Source organism: Amblyraja radiata, chromosome 5, assembly GCF_010909765.2.
Source record: "Amblyraja radiata isolate CabotCenter1 chromosome 5, sAmbRad1.1.pri, whole genome shotgun sequence".
NCBI lineage: Eukaryota > Metazoa > Chordata > Chondrichthyes > Rajiformes > Rajidae > Amblyraja > Amblyraja radiata.
In genome coordinates, this window is record NC_045960.1 from 16,572,687 (window position 1) to 16,596,548 (window position 23,862).

The following is a 23,862-nucleotide window of genomic DNA, read 5'->3' on the forward strand; positions in this document are numbered from 1 at the left end:
TACAGCACCATCTCTATCGCAGTAAAATGATTCATTGTTGTCAGAATGATCTGGTAGGGTAGTCCATTGTGCACTTGCATTAAATTATTGTTATATTCCATTTTGTTATTGCATTAAAAAATCAAATAATTAAATTCATGACTGCTTTGCTCCCTGTAGCTTCATATGATATTTCAGTAGAATAAATAATCAGTGACCCAGTTTTACCCTGATCCATGTGAAGACCTAGTCTGACAATCTTGAGTCCACATTAACTTGATTGTGCTTCCCAATTTGTATGCTGTTTTTGATTTCTTGAAACTTGTAAAATCTATTGAAGTGTTAAAAATAAGAGTAATGGCTAGAGCTTAGTCATGATTCCTCAAGCTTTTGCTCCATCTTGTTCTGACACTGCTGTGTATACACAACCCGGCCTCTGAGGAAGAGGATGATGATGATTACTTTCAGCAGGCCTGACGCGCCCGTCATTCTTCTTCTTCTTGCGTCGGACAACTTGTTTTATATGATGTTCAAAAGGGAACTGCAGATGCTGGAATATCGAAGGTACACAAAATTGCTGGGGAAACTCAGCGGGTGCAGCAGCATCTATGGAGCGAAGGAAATAGGCGACGTTTCGGGCAGAAACCCTTCTTCAGACTGATGGGGGGTGGGAGAAAGAAGGAAAAGGGGAGGAGGAGGAGGAGCCCGAGGGCGGGCGGATGGGAGGGTGGGAGGAGACAGCTAGAGGGTTAAGGAAGGGGAGGAGACAGCAAGGGCTAGCAAAATTGGGAGAATTCAATGTTAATGCCATACGGACGCGGAACCTACCTGAACTCCCGGTGGCTCAGCACTTCAACTCCCCCTCCCATTCCCAATCCGACCTCTCTGTCCTGGGTCTCCTCCATTGCCAGAGTGAGCAACAGCGGAAATTGGAGGAACAGCACCTCATATTCCGTCTGAGGACCTTGCGTCCGTATGGCATTAACATTGAATTCTCCCAATTTTGCTAGCCCTTGCTGTCTCCTCCCCTTCCTTAACCCTCTAGCTGTCTCCTCCCACCCTCCCATCCGCCCGCCCTCGGGCTCCTCCCCCTCCTCCCCTTTTCCTTCTTTCTCCCACCCCCCATCAGTCTGAAGAAGGGTTTCGGCCCGAAACGTCGCCTATTTCCTTCGCTCCATAGATGCTGCTGCACCCGCTGAGTTTCCCCAGCAATTTTGTGTACCTTTGTTTTATATGATCTTGTTTGATTGTGCACGCCGGGTTGATTGCATTTGTCGAAACAGGGCGGACCACGTGAAGGTTGCAATCTCCCACCCCAGGCGCCCGTCATGATACCACGGCAGCAGGCCAGGCTTGCCCGCCGCAGAACCAGGAAAGGGAAACCACCGTGCCCAGCCCCTGTTCAGCCCGAAGACAGGGAACCGCAGAGGAAGGGGAGGGAGTTGCCGATGGAGGCGGATGATGGGCGGTAGGATGAACTGGGGGGAGGGGGTCTTACTCTCCGCACCCTAGAGGTCAGCTGCTGAGCTGCGGGAGGCGCCCCGGAGAACGAAGGTTGAAAATTGAAGTTGGCTCCAACAAGGAGAAGGACGACGGTTCATGAGACAACTGGATGGAGGTGACAGCTGCAACTGGCCCAACTGCAGCTGGGACAGTGAAATGGCGCCAAAATTTGGTGACTATTGCTTATAGACTCAATGGACTGTTTCTTCACATTATGTGCGAACCAAATATTGTACCTAATTATGGCAATAATCTATCGGATCTGTATGCAAAAGAATAATCTCACTGTACTTGGCACACATGATGATAATAATAAAAACCGTTGAACCATTGAAATCTTCCAGTGATCTTACAGATTACAAGTAAATATCTAGTAACTTTTCATTGTTTTCATGACCTCTCTTGCCTCCTCATCTGATCTCTTATGGTAAATAGACATGAAGATCCCTGTAAATAAACCTCATAAGATTCCAACAGGCAGGTAGACCAAACATGAATTTTATTATAATGATGATTAAACTCATCAATAATCTCTCAACTGCATTGCACACTTGCTTTTGGCCACCTCAACTGCATGGTGGCGCAGCAGTAGAGTTAGACCCGGGTTTGATCATGACCGTGTTGTCTGTACGGAATTTGTACGTTCTCCCCATGACCTACGTGGGTTTTTTCCAGGAGCTCCGGTTTCCTCCAACAATCCAAAGATGCACGCTTTGTACGTTAGTTCGCTTGGTAAAATTATAAATTTTATCTGATGTGTGTCGGATAGTATTAGTGTGCAGGGATTGCTGGTCGTCGCGGACTCTGTGGACTGAAGGGCCTGTTTCCGCTTTGTATCTCTAAAATAAACTAAACTGGAGATGGTGGAGTGTCATGCATCATACCAGTTGTTCTCTCAGTTTACATGACATTTAGTTATGCGTTTTAAGTGAGTTCCACAGCACTCTTTTCAGATCCTTTTCAAGATAAAAGAGAAAAAGCATCATGATAATTACTGTTTTATACTTAGTGTTTCAACAGAGAGCACAAAGGATGCAATTATAAATGTTACATTTCGTGTGTTCCTTTATCTGCCCTATTATCTGTTATATTTAGCCGCAGGCAACTTTAAGAAATTGTTGGCTGCAGTTTTAACTATAAACTAGACCAAGTGCAGACCTGTTGGGTCTGCTCCCCCAATGCACCCGTCCCCTACCCGTAGCCCCCACGGGAGACGTGGTCCTCCAACTCAACCCGTTGTTGAAGGTAAGATTTGTGCACTCCTCAGCAAAGATCATAGCTCGTGAGCCTCCCCCCAGCACTGGAGTTGAAAAAAAATATTGCAAAACCAATTGACCCTCCCCCTCCTGCCCTGCCAAGAGCTATGATGGCAACATTGTTGCAAATGTCGGGTGCACTTGGTGTGAGATACCATTGAGCTGAAAAGTTCAGTGTTCCTGTCTTGCAACTTTGTATCAAAGTAGCAATGTCACAAAATTTTGAGATTTTAAAAATCAAGTCTAATTTATCCCATCAGATAAAGCATAAAAAGAAGTTTAATTTGTCACCTAATTCACTTTCATATCTTCAGTATTAAAAAAGTTATGGCCATTTTCATACTTGGAAATTAGCATCTTGTTTTCTATTGCTTTTCCATTGACTTTACACAAAAGCTGTGATCGAGGACAGTCAAATGGCCATAACTTTCTTAAAAATTAAGAGAACTAAAAGAATTTTTCAGATTATAGATTGAAGCATTCTGAAACAAATATGAAACAATCTTATTTCGATGACTTGAAATTAAAGCATATAATTAGTTAGTTACCTAATTGTAGCTAATTACAAAATTCAATTACTAGATCTAAGCATCTAACAATTTCTTAAGAATAGAATAACATTTTTAAATAGCCTAAGTGTCCAAATAACATTCACACAAGAATTCACAATATAACATAATTTTAAAATCTCATTGTCATGGATTTATAGGCCAAATGGAAAAATTTAATGTTTAATACCTGTAAATTAATGGCCATTTAAATCAACTTGCCTGTGGGTTTTTCTGGAACGTGACCATTTGGAACGTTGCGGTTTGCAGTGATTTAGGTCCCATATCTGCATGCCGGTTGGTATGGAGACTAAATCACCGTTTCGCAACTTAAAATGTGAACTAAAGGTATCTTAAGGACCACTTTTATACATAAAAATAAACCGCTTTCTTTTACCTGTCACCTACATGAAATCCGTCCCCGTTGTCGACGTTGGCGGCTTTAGAAGCTGATTTTAAAATTACTCCAGCACTGAACGAGTTGGGCGATTTAAAAAAAAATAGACAGAACGGCCGTCGGAACGATTCTTCAACAAAAGCTTGCACTCCAACCAAATATAATCCAGGACAAGGTAAGAAAAAAAAACGCGCTTTAACCCCGCCCCCCCCTCAAACGCGCCAAAATCACGCACACAGCCAGTGGCAGAATTGCAGCGCCGCTGAAGGTAAGTATTGTAACATACCTAATCAAAGTGTGTTGGAAGCTGATTTTAAAGTAAAAACCATTTAAAATTCAAAGTATTTTTAAACATTTTCAGTAATGTCGAGAAATAAAGCCTGAAATTTTCAGATAAGTAGATTTTGGACTCCACGGGAAAAATCTCTACCTGAATATGTAAACATTTACTGTTAGCACGTCGTTTTTTTGAGAAGATGCGATTACACACAAACACAAACACACACACATCCAAGATCAGAGGTTTTAATAGTTACTAGACCAAGTGGGACCCGTTGGGGGAGTGGGGGGGGGGGGGGGGGTGCGGCGCGGCCTGCGGTGTCACACAGATACAGGGGGCACTCAGAGACTGGGGGCACAGAGACAAGAGGCAGGGGCACAGAGACAGATACAGGAGGAAAACACACACACACACACACACACACACACACACACACACACACACACACACACACACACACACACTCACACTCACACTCACACTCACACTCACACTCACACACACGTCTCGTACCAGTAGGATGAGGAACAGCTTCTACAATCATACCGTCGCATTGCTGAACTCGGAGTCCCGCCGATAGATTCCTCCGGTCCCTCCGTCCCCATTGTTTAATTATTCTGCATTCTTTATTGTTCTGTATCCTCTTTTTTTTTAAATTTCTATATTGCACTACTACGGACTGACGCAAAACTGCATTTCGTTGTACCCATACTCAGTATTTGTGCAATGACATTAAAGTTGAATTGAATTGAACACACACACACACACACACTCACACTCACACTCACACTCACACTCACACACACACACACACACACACTTGTAATAGTAAAAAGATATGGTCTGGAGATTTTTCAAATCAAAGAAAGATCCCTAAACGCCCTAAAGGGACAAGTGGGGCGGAAAGGAAGCGGATCAAACGACTTGCTCTTCGAGAATTTCCATGAAAGTGGTGAGACACTGAGGGGATTCTGGGGACTACAGATGTTTTGCGATAATTTAAATTAAAATGAACGTAACAGATGTCAATGCTTTGGACGGTTTGTTTTGGTTGGATCATTTGTGAATCTGAGATTCTGTAACCATGCAAACGTGGCACTTAAAGGCAGCACTTGAGAAGCAGCTTTTGGCTCAGATTTAACTGAAGAACAGAATGAGTCATTTGCTTTGCGCATGCCAAATTTATAATACGTATCCAATAGCTTTCTAGATGGTTTTAATTGGACTCAACTGAGCATACGATAGTAATAAAATGCTGGTGTAACTCAGCAGGTCAGGCCTTCTTAAGACCAGGTCTCGATCCGAAACGTCACCCTTTCCTTTTCTCCAGAGATGCTGTCTGACCCGCTGAGTTACTCCTAACTTTTGTGTTTATCTTCGGTTTAAACCTGAATCTACCTACACATATGATAGTAATACGGTACTTGAGCATTTTTTAACAAGAATTAGCACACATTGTGAAGAAACATTGAATGATAATCATATAAAGTCATCATATTGTGCCAACAGAGGCGATTTGAATTGGGCTACAAATGAATTGTGGAAAAATGTTGTTCCTGTGGGTGTATTATTCAAAATGTCATATTTTCTGGCAAGCATCTTGGACATTTATTGTTGCAGAGTGCAGGGGAGCTGCTCATTGATTTGCATCAGTGCTGCTTTTCATTAGCTGATGTTTTCACAAGTTCTCTGTTCTGCAGAATACTTACTGCAACAGAATAAGGGGCAGTTCTAGAAACGGAAAGGAACAATATTTTGTATTGGTGGCAACCTTTGGTTTCTCAGCAACTCTGGACTTGACTAAGCAAAACTCAGGAGGAAACTATGTCGTCTAGAAAAATTGGGATTTCTCCAATCAGGCTCACAATTGGAGTCATAGTCATAAAGCACGGAAACAGATCCTTCTACTCAGTGAATGCAAATGAGAAGTATTCTCTTATTTTATTTCTGGATTATTTTCACCATCTCTTAACAAAGTAGGCTCACATCTCTGTGGTTACCACTCTAAGAGATCCATATTTGACCATGTATCCGAACTGCAAAGGTCTAAATAAAGGTCCCGACCCGTAGCGTCACCCATCCTTTTTCTGCAGAGATGCTGCCTGATCTGCCTAGTTACTCCAGCATTTTGTGTCTATCTTCGGTATATACCAGCATCTGCAGTTCCTTTCTACACAGTTATTGATAGTAGTTGTCTTCATCAAGGAAAGTTAATTGTGATCTGAAATGGGGCCATGTTTTGATTTTTTTTTAATGGGACCTGTAGCCTGTTCCAGTGTTAAAGGGAAATGGAAAAAAGAGAAATATATAGGAAAAAGAAATTCATAAAATAAAACAGTTACAAGATATAACGTATCTCCATGAAAACAAAGCACTGCTATCCAAAACCAGTTGCTAATATTTCCCAAGCACTATATCAATATTACGTATATGAAAAATATGCACGTCCACAGATTCTTACTGAAGTTACAAAAATCTTTGTTATGTTCTCCTAATGATGTCTAATCATGAATTGTCTTTTCGCTGACTGGATAGCATGCAACAAAAGCTTTTCACTGTGCCTCGGTACACGTAACAATAAACTAATCTGAACTGAGCTTATGTCAAAAATATGTAAGCAGACAAAATAACTGAAAAAAATATTTATTGTACAAGTATAAAATGGTCAATTGGATGGCATCCACCATTTTGGGAAAAATCTTTGCAGACCAAATTACAGAGAGTTCTATTGTCTGATGGTAACTGACTGAAACTTGGCACTCCTCTGCACCAAACCTGTCTGAATTCTTTGCGAAGAACATTCCATTTTCATTCTTTTTCCTCGCTGCCTTTTCCCACAAGCATTTAAGTTGTTTCATCGTGAAAGGAATTGCTATAATATGAGGAATGAACAGAAATGGAGTATGCAAGAAAGATGCCAATTTTTCAGTGCTCCACCATTGGAAATGAGCTTGGTGCAGCAATACTACTGAAGATGGGTATTTAATGGAGACAGACCACACCTTTGTGAGAGAACTTCAGGACCTTGAGAAGAAGATGCAATCGTGATTGTCACCTAAGACTTTTCCACCCTGAGTTGACAGGAATCCTGCAAGTGGCTGAAGAACTTTGAGCAGCAATGCCTACACATTAGGCCTATTTCCACTGACGTTTAAGAGCTCTGGGAACCGGATGAACCCGCTGACACCTGCCTGGACTGCTGCAGAAGCCATGTTCGTGGTCACTGTCAGTTTCCTGGCTCCCACGTCAGTCTGGACTGCAGCTGTAGATGTCTGTGTAGGAAAGAACCGCAGTTGCTGGTTTACATCGAATATAGACACAAAATGCTGGTGTAACTCAGCGGGTCAGGAAGCATCTCTGGGGAAAAGGAATAGGTGACGTTTCGGGTCGGAACCCTTCTTCAGAATGCTTTGTTTTGGTGAAGTTAATTATGTTCATGAGTTCTGCATGGGTGCAGGTGGTAGCCCTGATGCAGCCATCAATGTGGCGGAGATAGAGTTGGGGGATTCAGTGGGTCAGGTACCGCAATCAGTCTGAAGAAAGGTCATGACCCGAAACATCGCCTATCCATGTTCTCCAGGGATGCTGCTTGCCCCGCTGAGATACTCCAGCATTATGATTTTTCTCTCTGTCTAATTTTCTTTGCTAAATCAATACTTTTTGTCCGAAAGGAAGAATTTTATTAATTGACTACTGCTGAAGTCAACATTTTTTTACCTGAATAACCTATTTTATAATCAACCATTTCTAACAACTCTGGGAAGGTTCAGTTTCTGATCTCCGCCACATTAAACAGACTTTTATTTCAAGGCCACTGCTTGTCCTAGTGGATAGTGGCTTTTCTGGAGCTATTGTATCAGGGGACAATGGGGTGTAAGATCCTGTCAGGATGTTGAGTGCGATCCACTGAGTCCCAGATGCAAACCTGAGCTGGCATCACTCCCAGCCAATCCCCCCTCCCTCCCCTCCCTCCCCTGCATTCCCTCCCTCAAACCACAACAGTGAGACATCACTCTATGCTCACCCCACCCCACAAAACAAGTTGTGTGGAATGGTCTGAAGCCACTTTTCATTAGCACCATAGAAAGAGGTGATTTAGTCCATTGAATTAACGTCATTTTACAATGTTAGCCCACTCTCCCACTAATTTCAACAGAAAGATTATTAAGTTTAATCATTTGGAATTAAAGTCGTTCTACTCACTTTCTGACTCCTGATTCTACCCCTCATCTACACAATGGGGTCAATTTACAGTGACCAGTTAACGTACCAACCCATTCAATCACAGGAGGACGTACCTACTCCACACAGGCAGCACACGAGATCAGGATCGGATCTGGGTTTCTGGAGCTTTGATGCAGCAGCTCTTCCTTATAGATATGCATCTTTACAGGTCTCAATAAAAAATCAATTAAACAACTGCAGCTTACCCAAAATGCCGCTGCCAGAGTCTTGACCAACACCAAGAAAATGGACCACATTACACCTGTCCTTAAATCTTTGCACTGGCTCCATGTGTGTAAGAGGATAGATTTTAAAATTCTGTTACTGACCTACAAGGCACTGAATGGTCTTGGTCCAAAATACATCTCTGACCTACTTGTTGTATATGAGGCGCCTAGACTCCTCAGGTCTTCAGGGACAGGTTTACTCTGTGTTCCCAGGGTCAGAACTAAAAAGGCTGAAGCAGCATTCGGTTTTTATGCTCCACACCTGTGGAACAAGCTCCCTGAACACCTGAGGTGTGCACAAACTGTAAGCGCATTTAAATCAGGCCTAAAAACACTGTTGTTTAGTATAGCTTTTCCATAACCCGACATGCAGGTAATCTTAACCGTCTAATTTTAACCCTTTTATGTGCTTTTTAAAATCGTTTTATTGTTTCATTGACGTTGTTTTATTATTCATACATTTGTCGTATTGCTTATTTTGCAATTTTTAATTATTGACTATTTTATTTTTTCTTTCCTGTAAAGCACCTTGAATTGCAGTTTGCACGAATGGTGCTATATAAATAAATTTGCCTTGCCTTGCCTTGCCTTACCGTGTTGCCTCTTGGTACATGTCTGTACAAGTACACAGGAATTGATACCATCCAGGACTCGACCTGAAGTCAATCATCCTGAAACCAGCTCTCAGTTCAAGTTTCCCTCTAGCTCTACAAAGAAAGACAGTAAACACCTAACATCTTCCAGTTTTGTTCAATGTAGGGAGCGCTCGTTGTTTAATTGGGTGTGACCTGCTTTTATAAATAGATAGAGACATCATATGCTCTTTTAAGCTGCTGATGGTTTGCTTCTTGTAATGTCCTAGAGACAATGCTTTAGCATCTCAGATGGCAGATAATCTTGGCATCGCCCAATAGCTGCAATGAGAACACGAGCTATTTTTCAGGCTTTTGGTACTTTCTGACCTTGTTTTCATTCTCATTTTGATTGTAGAATAATTTGGCTGCTTCAAATGAGCAGACTAAAGATCTGTGGCTTTTTAATCCCAGTAGCAGTGAGTGAGACTGTGCCTCATGATGCATTTGGCCCATATCCCTCTAAACCTGCCCTATCCACGTTCCAGCCCAAATGTTTCTTAAACGTTGTGATAATACTTGCCCCAACCGGGTTTACTCCGAAACCCTCTTACACTCCAAAGATGTACAGGTTTGTAGGTTAATTGGCTTGATGTCAATGTAAATTGTCCCTAGTGTGTGATGGATAGTGTTAATGTACAGAGATCGCTGGTCAGCGTGGACTCGGTAGGCCTAAGGGCCTGTTTCCACGCTATCTAAACTAAACTAAACGACCTAACGCAGCTCGTTACATACACCCACCACCCTTTGTGTGAAAAAGTTACCTCTCAGGTTCCTATTAAATCGTTCCCCCCTCACCTTAAACCTATGTGAGTCTACCCAATCTATACCTCAGGATTTTGTACACCAAGGAATAGTCATAGCCTGCTCAACCTCTCCCTATAGCTCAGGCTCTCGAATCCTCGTGAGCTTCATTTTATATTGTTTATTTTAGCATCATGTTATGCACAGATATTGCGGATTACAGGGCCTGCTCCCGTACTGTACTAACTCAGTGGAACAGACAACATCTTTGGATGGAAGGAATGTTTGACTTTTCGAGTTGAGACCCTTCTTAGTCTGAGTTACTCCAGCATTTTGTGTTAACCTTCGGTGTAAATCAGCATCTGCAGTTCCTTCCTACACACCTGTACTATACTGGTCGACATTCCACATCCTTATAACTAAAAAAACTCTGATCTTGGATGTGGATGTGTGTGTGTGTATATTTATTTGTTTGTGTGTGATCACATCTACTCGAAGAAACAACGCGCTAACGGGAATTTTTTTACATATTCCGGTAGAAATGTACCCCCTGGAGTCCAAAATTAGCTTACCTGAAAATTTTGTGCTTTATTTCTTGAGTTATTAATAAAAATCTTCACAAATCCGATCAAAAGTCGCCCCATCGACTGAACACCGAAGATCATCGCTGAAGACTGCGGCACAGGCTGCGAGTGAAGAACGACCAAGTCGGGCCCTGTATTAGAGCTGTCGGGTCCGTCTCGGCTCCCGTCCGTCGCTGCCGAAAAAATTTGAAAACAAACCCGCTGTCTTCTTGCTCGCGTTGCGAGTGACGTCGCGCTGCCCCACCTCCTCCCTCTATGTGCTTCTGTGTCCCTCTCTGTGCCTCTCTCTGTGCTTCTGTGTCCCTCTGTGTGCCTCTGTGTCCCTCTCTGTGCCTCTGTGTCCCTCTCTGTGCCTCTGTATCCCTCTCTGTGTCCTACTCTATGCCTCTGTGCCTCTCTCTGTGTTCCACTCTGTGTCCCTCCCTGTGTCCCTCCCTGTGTCGCTCTCTGTGCCTCTGTGTCCCTCCCTCTCTACCCCCCTCCCACTCTAGCCGCGCCTGCGAGAGTGGATAGGGCAGGGGATGGGGTAAAAGGAGTGAATGAATAATATTAATATAATATCAATGGGGGTGGTTAGTGTGTGTGAGGTTAGTGTGTGTGTGAGACGCCGCAGGCCGCCCCCCCCCCCCGCGCCCGCTGGTGAGGGGACGGGATACAACGGGTCCCACTTGGTCTAAGAACATAAAACCCTTGGAGATGTGTTCAACATCTCTTAGTTTAGTTTAGAGATACAGTGTGGAAACAGGCCCTTCAGCCCACCGAGTCCGCGTTGACCAGCAATCCCTGCACATTATCACTTTCTTACACTAGGGAGAATGTTTTCATTTATACAAAGCCAATTAACCTACAAACCTGTACGTTTTTGGAGTGTGGGAGGAAACCGAAGTTCTCGGAGAAAACCCACGCTGGTCACGGGGAGAACGTACAAACACCCGTAGCCAGGATCGAACCAAGGTCTCCGGCATTGTAAGCGCTGTAAGGCAGCAATTCTACCGCTGCAACTCCATGCTGCACCGTGCTGTCAGTTACTAAGAGGTCTTGAGAACAGTTTCTGTTTTGTAGAAATGGGTTCTCCATTTAATTATATCTGAGCAGTGAAAGTTGTCTGGAGCAAACCATATTTCTGCAGCCACCCCAGATTTTAGACCCTTGCAATTTCAATGATTCCAATATATATTGATCCTGAACTAACTTACACAGAAGGAAGCCACTCGGTCCAACAGGTCCGTGGTAGCTTCCAGGAGAGCAATGTATCAGCCCATTCCCCTCGTCTTATTTCCTCGTACCCTTACAGGTATTCTCTCGCAGGCCCACCAACTCCCCTTTGATCCTTTAGCCATCCATCTTCACAAAGCTCACTTACATTGACCAAGTAATCTACCAGTACATATAACGTGGGAGGAATCAGGAGCACCCGAACAAAAACCATGCTGTTACAGGGAGAGCTTGCAGACTCCAGTGGGCCGAAGGTCAGGAACGAACCTGGGTCTCTGAGGCTCTGATGCACAATGATGGGATTGTTTATGTCATCGAAAAGCAATGGTGCTCTGTTTACTATCTACTTGTGACTGTTCACACTGCCTCTCCAGTATCAGGTAGTGTGGTTGTTGGTGAATGGCAGAGTCATACAGCATGCCCTTCGGCCAAACATGTCTATGCCGATCAAGATGCCCCATCTAAGCTAGTCCCATTTGCCCGCATTTGCACCATGTCCCTCTAAACCTTTCCTCTCTATGTATCTGTTCAAGTGTCTTTTAAAAGTTATTATAGTACCTCCCTCAACTACCTCCTTTGGCAAGTTATTCCATATACCCGCCACCCTTTGAGTGGAAAAAGTTGCCCTCAGGTTCCTTTTAAATTTTCCCCTGTCACCTTAGTTATTGTTTTGTATTTCACTTAGTTTCTATTTTAGTATTTGACAAGATAATATCTGCGCAAATAATATATTATACAGATAAATAAATTGTGAAGATGTAATATTCATTGGATACTATTGCATAAAATACTTGTACCATTAGAATATTCTTGGCTGGGAAACCAAAAGAACAATAAATGCCAGGAAGTCATGTTTATTTCAGTATCTATTGTCAGCGTTTCCACTTGTTTCAAGGAAAAACTGTCAAGTACAACGCAAGTATACAATTTATGATACCCACGTGTTGTATTTTTTGGCAAACCATTCAATTTTCCTTCATTGAATCATCTTGCTAAGTACCTCTTCTTTGTAGAGGCAATTGGCTGAGAGCCTAATTAAAACAACAAGAAATTTTCAATAGAGACGCCAAGTGACCTTTTTTGTGTAAGTTTTGATTCCTCGTTTCATGGTCAGACGCTTCAGAATTTAATTAGGTTTATTATTGTCACATGTACCGAGATACAGTGAAAAGACAAGTACAGGACTGTGCTCGAGTTTATGGAAAGACAGTTCTGAAGCCTGATAACTGAGGGGAAGAAGCAGTTCTTGAGTCTGGTGGAGCGTGCTTTCAAGCTTCTAGATCTCCTGCCTCAGGGCGGGAGCGGAGAGATTGACCAGAGTGGGAAAGGTCTTTAATTACATTAGCTGCTTTCCTGAGACAATATGAGGTGTAGATAGAGTCGACGGTGGTGAATCTGGTCTGTGTGATAGACTGGGCTACATCCACAACTCTCTGCAAATTCTTGCAATCTTAGGCAGAGCTGTTCCCAAACCAGTATGAACATCTGGGAAGATCGGAGGGGAGGCTGGCTGGACTATGGTGCCTTCCTCACCTTGGTGCCACTGTGTTATGTTGTGTCGTAGACTTTCTGTGTTTGTGCTTTTCTTTTTTTAATTCAATTTTATTTTTAATATGTTTTATTATTTATTATTTATTTATTTTTTATGATACTGCCTGTAAGGAAAATTCATTTTGTTGTCTCTAATTGAGACAATGACAATAAATTTGAATACAATACAATACAATACAATACAATGACAGTATGCAGTATTAAACATCTTAACTGAAACCAGGGGAGGGTTTATTATGGTGGCATTCTGGAGCCTGGAATGCAATTGTTCCATTCTGACCTGGATATGTTATCAGTAAAATGATCGGATGTATATATGATGCCTGAAGGTAAGAATAATTGCATAGACACAAAATGCTGGTGTAACTCAGTGGGTCAGGCAGCATCTCTGGAAAAAAGGAATGGGTGATGTACCGGATCGGAACCCTTCCACCACATCCACCCAAAGACAGAAGGGTTCCAACCCGAAATGTCCCCTATTCCTTCTCTCCAGAGATGCTGCCTGACCCGCTGAGTTACTCCAACATTTTGTGTCTATCCAGTATAAACCAGCATCTTCAGTTCCTTCCAACACAAGTATAATTGCATGTTCTCCTGATAATGAAAGATGACATACTCCAGCAATGTCATTACTATTTAAATATTGAGTGATAATGGAGCAGTGGCTCTCACAACGTTTATCAATAAGCACTTAAATTGCCAAGGCAGAGTAGGCTTCAGACCAGGCGCTGGTAATGGGTTTAATTTAGATAGGTACTTGATGGTTAGGGTGGATATGGTGGGCTGAAGAGCCTGTTTCTCTGCCGTGCAACTCCAAGAATTATCACACCGCAAAACTTATTTTGATGTTGGTAAAAGGACACAAATTGCTGGATCAACTAATGTTTCCTTTGAAACAAAGGGGCAACTTCGGGGCAGCACAGTGGTGCAGTGGTAGAGTTGCTGCCTTACTACGACAGACACCCGGGTTCAATCCTGAATACGGGTGCTGTCTGTATGGAGTTTCTACGTTCTCCCTGTGACTGCATGGGTTTTCTCCAGGTGCTCCGGTTTCCTCCCACACTACAAAGACGTACAGGTTTTTATAGGTTAATTGGCCTCAGTTAATAAAAAAAAATGTAAATTGTCCATAGTGTGTAGGATAATGTTAGTATATGGGTGGTCGCTGGGTGGTGCAGACTTGGTGGGCCGAAGGGCCTGTTTCATCATTGTACCTCTAAACTAAACTAAATGATCTGTTGGTTGAAACCTTGCACCAGGACTGAGTAGAGAGGGACAATAGCCAGGATAAAGAACGGAGAGGGAGGGGTGAGGCAGGGCCAGAGGTGATCAATGGACCACGTGGAGGTGAAGGATGATGGGGAGAGCAGGAGGAGGGAGAAGGTGAGGTTAGTGGGAAAGGAGATCAAAATGGGAAGACCAGACAAGGGTAGGAAGGAGAGAAGGAGGGGACGCAAGGGGAGAAATAAGGGGTCCAGTCTGAAGAAGGATCTCAACCCGAATCGTCACCTGTTGCTTTTCACCAGAGATAATGCCTGCCTCGCTGATTTACTCCAGCATTTTGTGTGTTATCTTCGGGGGAAGTCAGGGTGATCTAAAATTGAAGAACTCAATGTTCATTGACTTGTAGACCACCCAGGGAAATACGAGATCTTGCTCCTACAGTTGATGTTAAGCCTCACCCTGATGGTGGAGGTAGCCGAGGGCAGACAGGTCAGAGTGAGAATAGGGAGGGAGATTAAAATGGCAGGCAACCAGGAGCCCAGGATGATGATTGTGGGCAGAGCGCAGGTGCTCTGCAAATTCCAGTCTGCAATCCTGTGTTGCAGATGTAAAATAGACCACATGGGGAGCATAGAATGCAGTAGTTGAGGTTGTGCACGTTTGATTTCCCCTTCCCTATTCCAACTTTTTAAATGCTTTGTTTCATCAATAAAGTTTGAATTATTTCTTATAGCCCTGACAGAAAATGGGCATAAATCTATCTTAATTCAGTCTGAGAAGGGATAAGAGTCACTGCCAGCCCTGGGCTGCCGGGGCCTGCCATTGATTACATATGTGCTTCAGACATCACCTGTTGCAAACCCCCTGCTCTTAATGTGCTGACCAATTCAAAAGCAGGAGGCTCATTGTTACAGTAAGACCTTGCTAGAACAAACCTTGCCACAATAGATCAGCCATGATTGGATAACAGAGTAGACTTGAAGGGCCGAATGGTCTAATTCTGCTCATATGTGTTATGGTCTTATACAATCGAGGTGTTTAAGCGGCTTTAAGATAGGCACATGGAAGTGCAGAGCCAATTGGATAATGTACAGGCAGATAAGATCCGTTTAACTTGGCATTATGTTCGGCACAAACATTGTGGGCCGAAGGGCCTGTTCCTGTGCCATACTGTTCTTTGCTCTATCATTCGACACGATCACTCTACTCTTTTAAATATATTTTCTATTGTAAATCTAGCACCATTTAACAATGCTGTGCACTCTTCCCCTTTGCTCTACCGTTTGTACCACCAGACTCAGGAACAGCATCTTCCCTTCTGTTATCAGGCTTTTGAACAGTTCTACCATAAATTTGGATATTGTCTGATTCACCTCTACCCCATTGTGGAACTGATGTGCTTCAATGCTGAGAACGATATTCTGCACTCTGTATACTCCACTTTGCTCTATCTATTGTACTTGAGTTACAAGTGATGTATTTTTGTGTAATACTATCTGATCTGTTTGGATAGCATGCCAAACAAGGCTTTCCACTGTACCTCGGTACATGTGACAATAATAAACTTAAACCTAACTTTTGAAGGGCTCTTGATGCAATTAGATCCAATTGGTGGAACATTGGAATTTGCACAATTTAAAACCAAAATGTGGATAATGCCACCTTTCATTTGTGATACGTTCATATTGAAATATCATGTAACTGCTGACTATTTGCAAGGAATGTTGTGGCTTGTTTGCATGTATCTGCCTGTAACAACTTTTTCTTAAAATTACCCAATCAAAATCCTTTTATTATGAAAAGCAAAAATAATTACTCATAATTTTATACTGGGCTGAATACTTCCTTCAGGAAAGTGAGGTGCACGATACTTTCAAAGGCCTTTTATTCCTCAATTTGGCTTTGTTGGGTGTGTGGTCGGGCTGGCGTTCCAGAGTTTCTTTGCTCCACCTCACCAACACTCCTCTCGGGCAGACTGAAGCTGCTGTTAAAGGAAGGGATGGGAGGCGATAGGTTATGGAACATGGCAACTCCATACCTCGTGCTCATTTGACCTTCTCTAAAGCAGGTTATCAGTTCCAACGCCTCTTTTGCCAATGGATTAAGAACAATACAGGCATCAAATTTATTAACTGTAATTAACTGTAACTCTTCTAGTTAGTTAGTTTAGTGAAGAGCAGCTGGTGCAAATATCAATTTATAATTAAGCTACATTTATCATCAATTCTTTTCCATAAATATACCCTACTTTAGACTTTAGAGATACAGTGAAGAAACAGGTCCTTTGGTGCACCGAGTCTGTCCCCACCAGCGATCAATTCATTTAATAAACTAGTAACTAAAACATATAAAATCAAATTTTAATAATCAAATTTTTTATTTTTAGAGGTGCCGTCTCAAAAAAAAACCTACTGGTTACGAATAAATGTCTTTATTGGAACCTGAGAGCATTGGTAAGAAATTGAGAGTAGACCAGTGGCAATACTTTGAAGTAAGTCAGTGAGATTCCTCTGTGCAGTGTTGGCTCAGTTCAAAGCTTGTCAATAAAAATAAATTAAGATGATGATATTCTAAAAACATTGTTGGTTAGAAAGCTAAGCTGCAAACATTAAAACCCACTTAAAGAAATCAGCATTTCAAAGGATCCCTCTGGGAGCATAAAATCAATTGATGACACCAGTAAAATCAAAGTGCTGTGGCCAAAGATGGTTAAAGCATGCCTGAGGGACAACAACTGGGAGAAACCAAGTTGTGCAGGCAATTTATGTTAAGGAGCAACATATTCAGTGATTGTGACCTTTCATAACTGCTTGTCAAAAAGACACTTCGATCCAGGAATTAATGCTTTGAATTGGACAATTGCCAAAGTTCCAGCATTTATCGCTTTATTCCTGTGCTTGATGTATGTTCCTGTCTTCCATTGCCTAATATAAGCACCTCCAACTTGGGCAAGATGATTTATAATTAATGCTAAATACAACTGTTCAAAGTCAACAACCATGGGACCTTGCCTTAACTGCAAATGCATGTTATGCTATTATTTGAATTCAATTACAGCTATCATTTTAAGATGGATGAATTGTATCATGCATGTGCATGTGTTTGATGTCTTCTGTCTCCTGATGCTGCATTTGGAAACAATGAAATTATAAAAGATCTGAATTACATTGCTTGTGTTAGTTAGTCTTGCAGCATGGAAACAGGCCATTCGGTCCAACTTGCCCACACCGACCAACATGCCCCTTCGGCACTAGTCCCACCTGCCTGTATTTCGCCCATATCCCCCTAAACATGTCCATGGACCTGTCTAAACGTTTCTTAAACATTTTGATAGTACCTGCCTCAACGACCTCCTCCAGCAGCTCGTTCCAAACACCCAACATCCTTTGTGTGACAAAGTAACCCCTCAGATTCTTATTAAATCCTACCTTAACCGATGTCCTCTGGTTGTCGATTCACCTACTCTGGGCACGAGACTTTGTGCTTCTCCCCGATCTATTCCTCACATGATTTTGTACATTTCTGAGGCAACATAACTCTGTTCTTGACTTGTCTATGTTCAATGATTAAAAATACGGCTTCATATTTCTAAATCATGTACGGGATCTTAACCAACATGCCTGTGAGAGAGAACATAGAACATAAAACAGTACAAGACAGGAACAGATCCTTTAGACCACATTTTGTGCCGAATATGATTCCAAGACCAACCCTTATCTGCCTTAAAGCTACACTCTCTATTTGATATTTCCATCTTGGGAAATAGTGATCTACAATAGTGCACTGCTGTCTTTGAATGATTCAGAGGGGTGGGGTAAAATGATGTAAATATTCTCAGATATTACCTTCACATCTTTTTTTTCCTGCCCAGAGTTCAACTTTGATGGGGATCATATATTTGGGGGAATGTTAAGGCAAGTGAATGCAGCTAATCCAATCCATAATATTCTCTAGACTTTAGAGATGCAGCGTAGAAACAGGCCCTTCGTCTCCAAACTCTACGTCATTCGAGTGTGGGAGGAAACCGGAGCACCCGGAGAAAACCCACGCTGTCACGGGAAGAATACAGATACTCCATACAGACAGCACCCTTAGTCATAATCGAACCCGGCTGTCTGGCGGTGTAAGGCAGCAACTCTACCGAAGTTTATATTTTATCCTAATAGTTGAGTCTTTATCCTAATGCAATATTTGCACTTATTTTTAGTTTTGGAAAATGAACTTCCATACACTGATGATGATGATGATGAGGATGACCAGGAAGAAGGAAAAAAGTTTGATTTTGACAGCGATGAAGTACCGGAGGCAGATCAGGAGCCCATCTCTGAACATGGACCTGTGTTCATACGCGCACAGGAACAGGGACCTCCCCTGGACTTCACACCGGATCACGTGGCTATCGAGGCTTTACCTGACAACAATGGATATTATGAAATAACAGAAAACAACATGTTTGCGAATCGACACGCACACGATTCAGCTGAAAACCCAGAGGCAAAGACGCAAGGTATTTGTAGCAGTAAAAATCGTTTGCATTTCCTAATTTTGACTGTCATACCAAAATGTGTTGCACTTGCCTGTGTTGGATTCTAGCCAGCACAGGTGATATGAAGTTGGAAAGAGGGAGTGCAGACTCATCAGACTGATATCTGGGCTTGAGTGGACTAGATCATGAGGTAAAATTACCGAAGACTTTAATTTCCTTGAGCATAGAATACCGCAGTGATTTAAAGAAGGGATGATGCATTAATTATCATTAAATGGAATGATGATGTACATTGAGATTTCTTCCTTTTGTGGAGCTGCCCAGGGCTAGGGCTAAGTTATGAAGTAAAATTACTCATGACTTTAATTTCCTTGTACATAGAATACCGCAGTGATGTAAAGGAGGGATAATGCATTTATTATCATTTAGTGAAATGGTGAGGTACATTGAGACTATTCCCTTTGGTGGAGCTGTCCACGGCTAGGAAACACGAGGTAACCTCAGAATGTTTCCCTTCACACAAAAGGAGAGTCTGCTCAGATGTAACTGGAGCTTATCCACCTGAACATCTGTTTGGTCAGTCCTATAAAGGATATGGAACCAAGATTGCTGGAGGGAGTTGTCATCCAGATCCAGATGACCCAACATAAGGTTGGAACTCTTCTTCCTTTCCGATAACAGTTGTGGGCCCGGAAGTGTGTAAGAAGGAACTGCAGATGCTGGTTTAAACCGAAGATAGGCACAAAAAGCTGAAGTAACCCAGCGGGACAGGCAGCATCTCTGGAGAGAAGGAATGGGTGACGTTTCGGGTTGAGACCCTTCTTCAGACTGGTTAGGGATAAGGGAAACGAGAGATATAGACGGTGATGTGGAGAGATAAAGAACAATGAATGAAAGATATGTAAAAAAGGAACGAAGATAAAGGAAACAGGCCATTGTAAGCTGATCGTAGGGCAAAAATGAGAAGCCAGTGCGACTTGGGTGGGGGAGGGATAGAGAGAGGGGGAATGCCGGGGCTACCTGAAGTGAGAGGAATCCATATTCATACCACTGGGCTGCAGGCTGCCCAAGCGAAATATGAGATGCTGTTCCTCCAATTTGTGTTTAGTCTCACTCTGACAATGGAGGAGATCGTGGACAGAAAGGTCTGTGTAGGAATGGGAAGGAGAATTAAAGTGTCCAGCAACCGGGAGATCATGTAGGTTCACGTGTGCTGAGCAAAGGTGTTCCGCGAAACGATCAGCCAGTCTGCACTTGGTCTCACCGATGTATAAGAGTCCACATCTTGAACAACGGATACAGTCGATAAGGTTGGAGGAAGTGCAAGTGAACCTCTACCTAACCTGAAAGGACTGTCGGGGTCCCTGCACAGTCGAGGGAGGAGGTATAGCGACAGGTGTTGCATCTTCTATGGTTGCAGGAGAGGGTACCTGGGGAGGGGGTGGTTTGGGTGGGAAGGGATGAGTTAACCAGGGAGTTGCAGAGGGAACGGTCTCCACGAAAGGCTGAAAGGAGTGGAGATGGGAAAATGTAGCTAATGGTGGGATCCCGTTGGAGGTGGCTGAAATTTCAGAGGATTATGTGTTGTATGCGATGGTTAATAGGGAAGGACTAGGAGGACTGTTGCGACTAGGGGGAGGGGGAGCAAAGGTGGAGCTTCAGGGTACCTAGGAGGCACGAGTGAGGGCCTCATCTTTGATGGACAGGTGGGCCTGGAAGTGATGAGAACCTGCCATTACCTGTCAACAAGGTTTCATTGGTTGATATTCCTAATCTCCTCCTGTTGCACGTCTGAAGATCTGAAGAATGAGCGCAGGAAGGGAACCAGAGGACAGGTGCAGAGCAGATGAGATCTTGAGACTTTTAGACTTTAGAAATACAGTGTGGAAACAGGCCTTTTGCCCCACCGAGGCAACACCGACCAGCGATCACCCTCGTACACTAACACTAGGAACAATTTACAATTTTATTTACCAAAGCCAGTCAGGATCGACCCCAGGTCTCTGGTGCTGTAAGGCAGCAACTCTATCGTTGCACCGCTGTGTCCAAATGTCTTTTAAACATTGCTATAGTACCTGCCTCAATTATCTCCTAGAGCAGCTTGTTCCATATACTCACCACCGTCTGTGTAAATAAATATTGTCCCTTAAAAACATGGAGTCGTGTGATGTGTATAATGTGTATAATGTGTTTCCATGCCAACCACACCCATGCATCCCATCCAAATGCTCTTTGGGAATTTTTGGTGGTACTGAATGTGCCCCAATTTGAGCCTGACCACCCAACCTCCCACATATATTTAACTATACAGCGCGGCATCAGACCCTTCGGCCCACTGAGTCCGTGCCGACCAGCGATCCCTACACATTAACACAATTCTACACACACTAGGGACAATTTACATTTATAATAAACCCACCTGAAACCGAAGATCTTGGAGAAAACCCACGCAGTTCATGGGGAGAACGTACAAACTCTGAACAGACAGCATCCGTAGTCAGGATTGAACCCGGGTCCCTGGCGCTGTAAGCCAGCAACTCTACCACTGTGCCACCGTGCCGTATATATATATATATTCCAATAAAACATTGTCATGATCAGTTGCCCAGCTCAGTATTTTATTCACGTCCACATGAAAACACCTGTGTCTTCCTTTCAGATTCATATGAGTTTATTGTCATTTGCATCAGGTGCAATGGAATTCCTAGTTGGCATGACGCTCACAGAGTAACCAATGGGTACAATTGGGACACAGCAAATGTAGCAACAGGACACCCTCCTACCCTATGCGTAGATAGGAAACTTGGCAACCCCACCTCCGAACAGGGCACTCCACAAATGGCGCCAAAACCTGGCGACCCTTGCAAATGGGCTGTTTCTATACACTCTGCACCAATCTGGGATTTTACTTATGTATAATGAACTCTTACTGAACTATATACAAGAGAGAACGATGTGTTCAAGGGAGAGTTATATATAGCTCTTAGGGCTAACGGAATTAAGGGATATGGTGAGAAAGCAGGAACGGGGTACTGATTTTGGATGATCAGCCATGATCATATTGAATGGCGGTGCTGGCTTGAAGGCCCGAATGGCCTATTCCTGCACCTATTTCAAATGTATGCAAAAAAAGGAATTTCACTGTACCTTGAAACATGTGATGATAAAGAACCATTGAATCATGAAGTTCAGTGGGTGGGTTGAAGGGCCTGTGTTTGTACTGATCGACTCCATGAGGCGATCAGCTAGATCTTTCCGAAATGGCCTTCACGGTTGAGACAAGTAAGATGAGTAACATTGTTGTGAACCTTCTCCAAACTTCCCTCTGACACAAACATGGTGAGTACGTCTATTTTGAAGTCCAACACCTTCATGCATTTTGTTGTCAAATCCCCACCCCAACACTGCAAAGGACACTCCCCCTCTATTCCACCCCACAGACTGAACGGTCCCCTATCCTACCCACAGACACTCCTTCTCAGCTGTGATGGAGTGGCAGTGGAAGGAATTGCCATTGCGCATCTGCTTTCAGGAGGAAGGGAGGGAGGGAGGGAGGAGTGTGTGCACGTTTAGCAATGAGCTGTCTTTGCCCCTGACATGCAGTGCCCCCCTCCTTAGGCACCTTGATCCCACCTGAATTCTGATTTATTCCTAGAGGAGCTTCAGCCCCAAACATCCAACACCCTCTGACCTGATACATGCAAGTCGGTTGTGGATGTTTAACCTTTTCTTGTAATTAGAAAAGTTGGAAGGAAAACACTCAGCAGCACGGTGGAGCATCGGGTAGAGCTCATGGCACCGGATTCGATCCTAATCTCAGGTGCTATCTGCGTGGAGTTTGCACATTTTCCCTGTGACCGCGTGGGTTTCCTCTGGGTGCCACAAACACGTGTGGGTTGGTAAAATAATCAATTAATAATCAACTAATTGATTAATTAATCATTAAAAAGACGATTGACCTTTGTAAAGTTGTGAAGGGAGTGGATGAGAAAGTGGGATATCACAGAACTATCACCAGTTTGAACAGCTGATAGACGGTCAATAGGCTGTGGGCCGAGCATCAAAAATGTGTCTAGAATTCAACTTTCGCGACCCATGTCTCGGAACTTAATGAAATTTTTGTCAGTGCCAAAAGTTGCACATTAATTAATTAAACTAATTCGAAAATAAGATCGAAAAAGTAAGCACCATCTAACGTCCAATATATATATATTATATATTATATATATATGACTTGTTAATATGACTGTAATCATATATAATTATGTATAATTATGTTATATAAAAATAATATAATTAATATAATTGTGAAGTTTTTTTTTAATGAGCCTGCTGCAGAGGTCCTCTTGAACCAGCCTAATTAATGGGTGAGTGCAGTTCCTGTGGGTTCCCCCATTTACTGAACCCCACTGACTGCCAGTGTGCAAAGTGGCCATAGTGGGACTGGGGCAGTGCCAGGCTGGGGGAAGGCTAAGGCAGGAAAATGCTTAACCCTAACCCAGGAAATTGCCTAACCCTAATTCGCCCCCCTTCCAGAGCTGCTTACGGCTGGAGCTGGAGCCACTTTGGGACCGGCTGCGGGCTCCTTACGTGTGGCTCTGCAGCACGTCCACCTCGGCCAGCATGACCTTCTGGTGGTGATGATGGTGGGGAGCAGCACTGCCCTGCACACCGCCCGGGCCGTCTTCAGCACCCCCATAGCGCCGGCTCCATCAGACCGCCCGCTCGCTTGCTGCAACATCGGCAGCCTGACAGCCCGACTGACCGCTCGCCGCACCCACCAGAGGCCCGGCCCGATGCTCACCAACCCGGCAGAGGCCCGGCCCGACGCTCACCAACCCAGCGGCCCAACGCTCACCAACCCGGCGGAGGCCCGGCCCGACGCTCACCAACCCAGCGGCCCAACGCTCACCAACCCGGCGGAGGCCCGGCCCGATGCTCACCAACCCAGCGGAGGCTCGGTCCAACTCTCACCACACACCGGCGTCTGACGGCCCAACAGCCCGACAGAT

The 23,862-nt window shown here is 43.6% G+C and overlaps 1 protein-coding gene across 2 annotated transcripts in view; it reads left to right on the top strand.

Annotated features, from left to right (window-relative positions):
* Window positions 1–23,862, top strand: part of arhgef10 (Rho guanine nucleotide exchange factor 10) — a 243,141-nt gene that overhangs the window by 74,748 nt on the left and 144,531 nt on the right. For both annotated transcript variants that reach the window (XM_033020671.1, XM_033020673.1), the window contains exon 3: window positions 18,572–18,871. In XM_033020671.1, coding sequence (XP_032876562.1) covers window positions 18,572–18,871 — 300 coding nt within the window. The remainder of the gene's footprint in view (window positions 1–18,571; window positions 18,872–23,862) is intronic.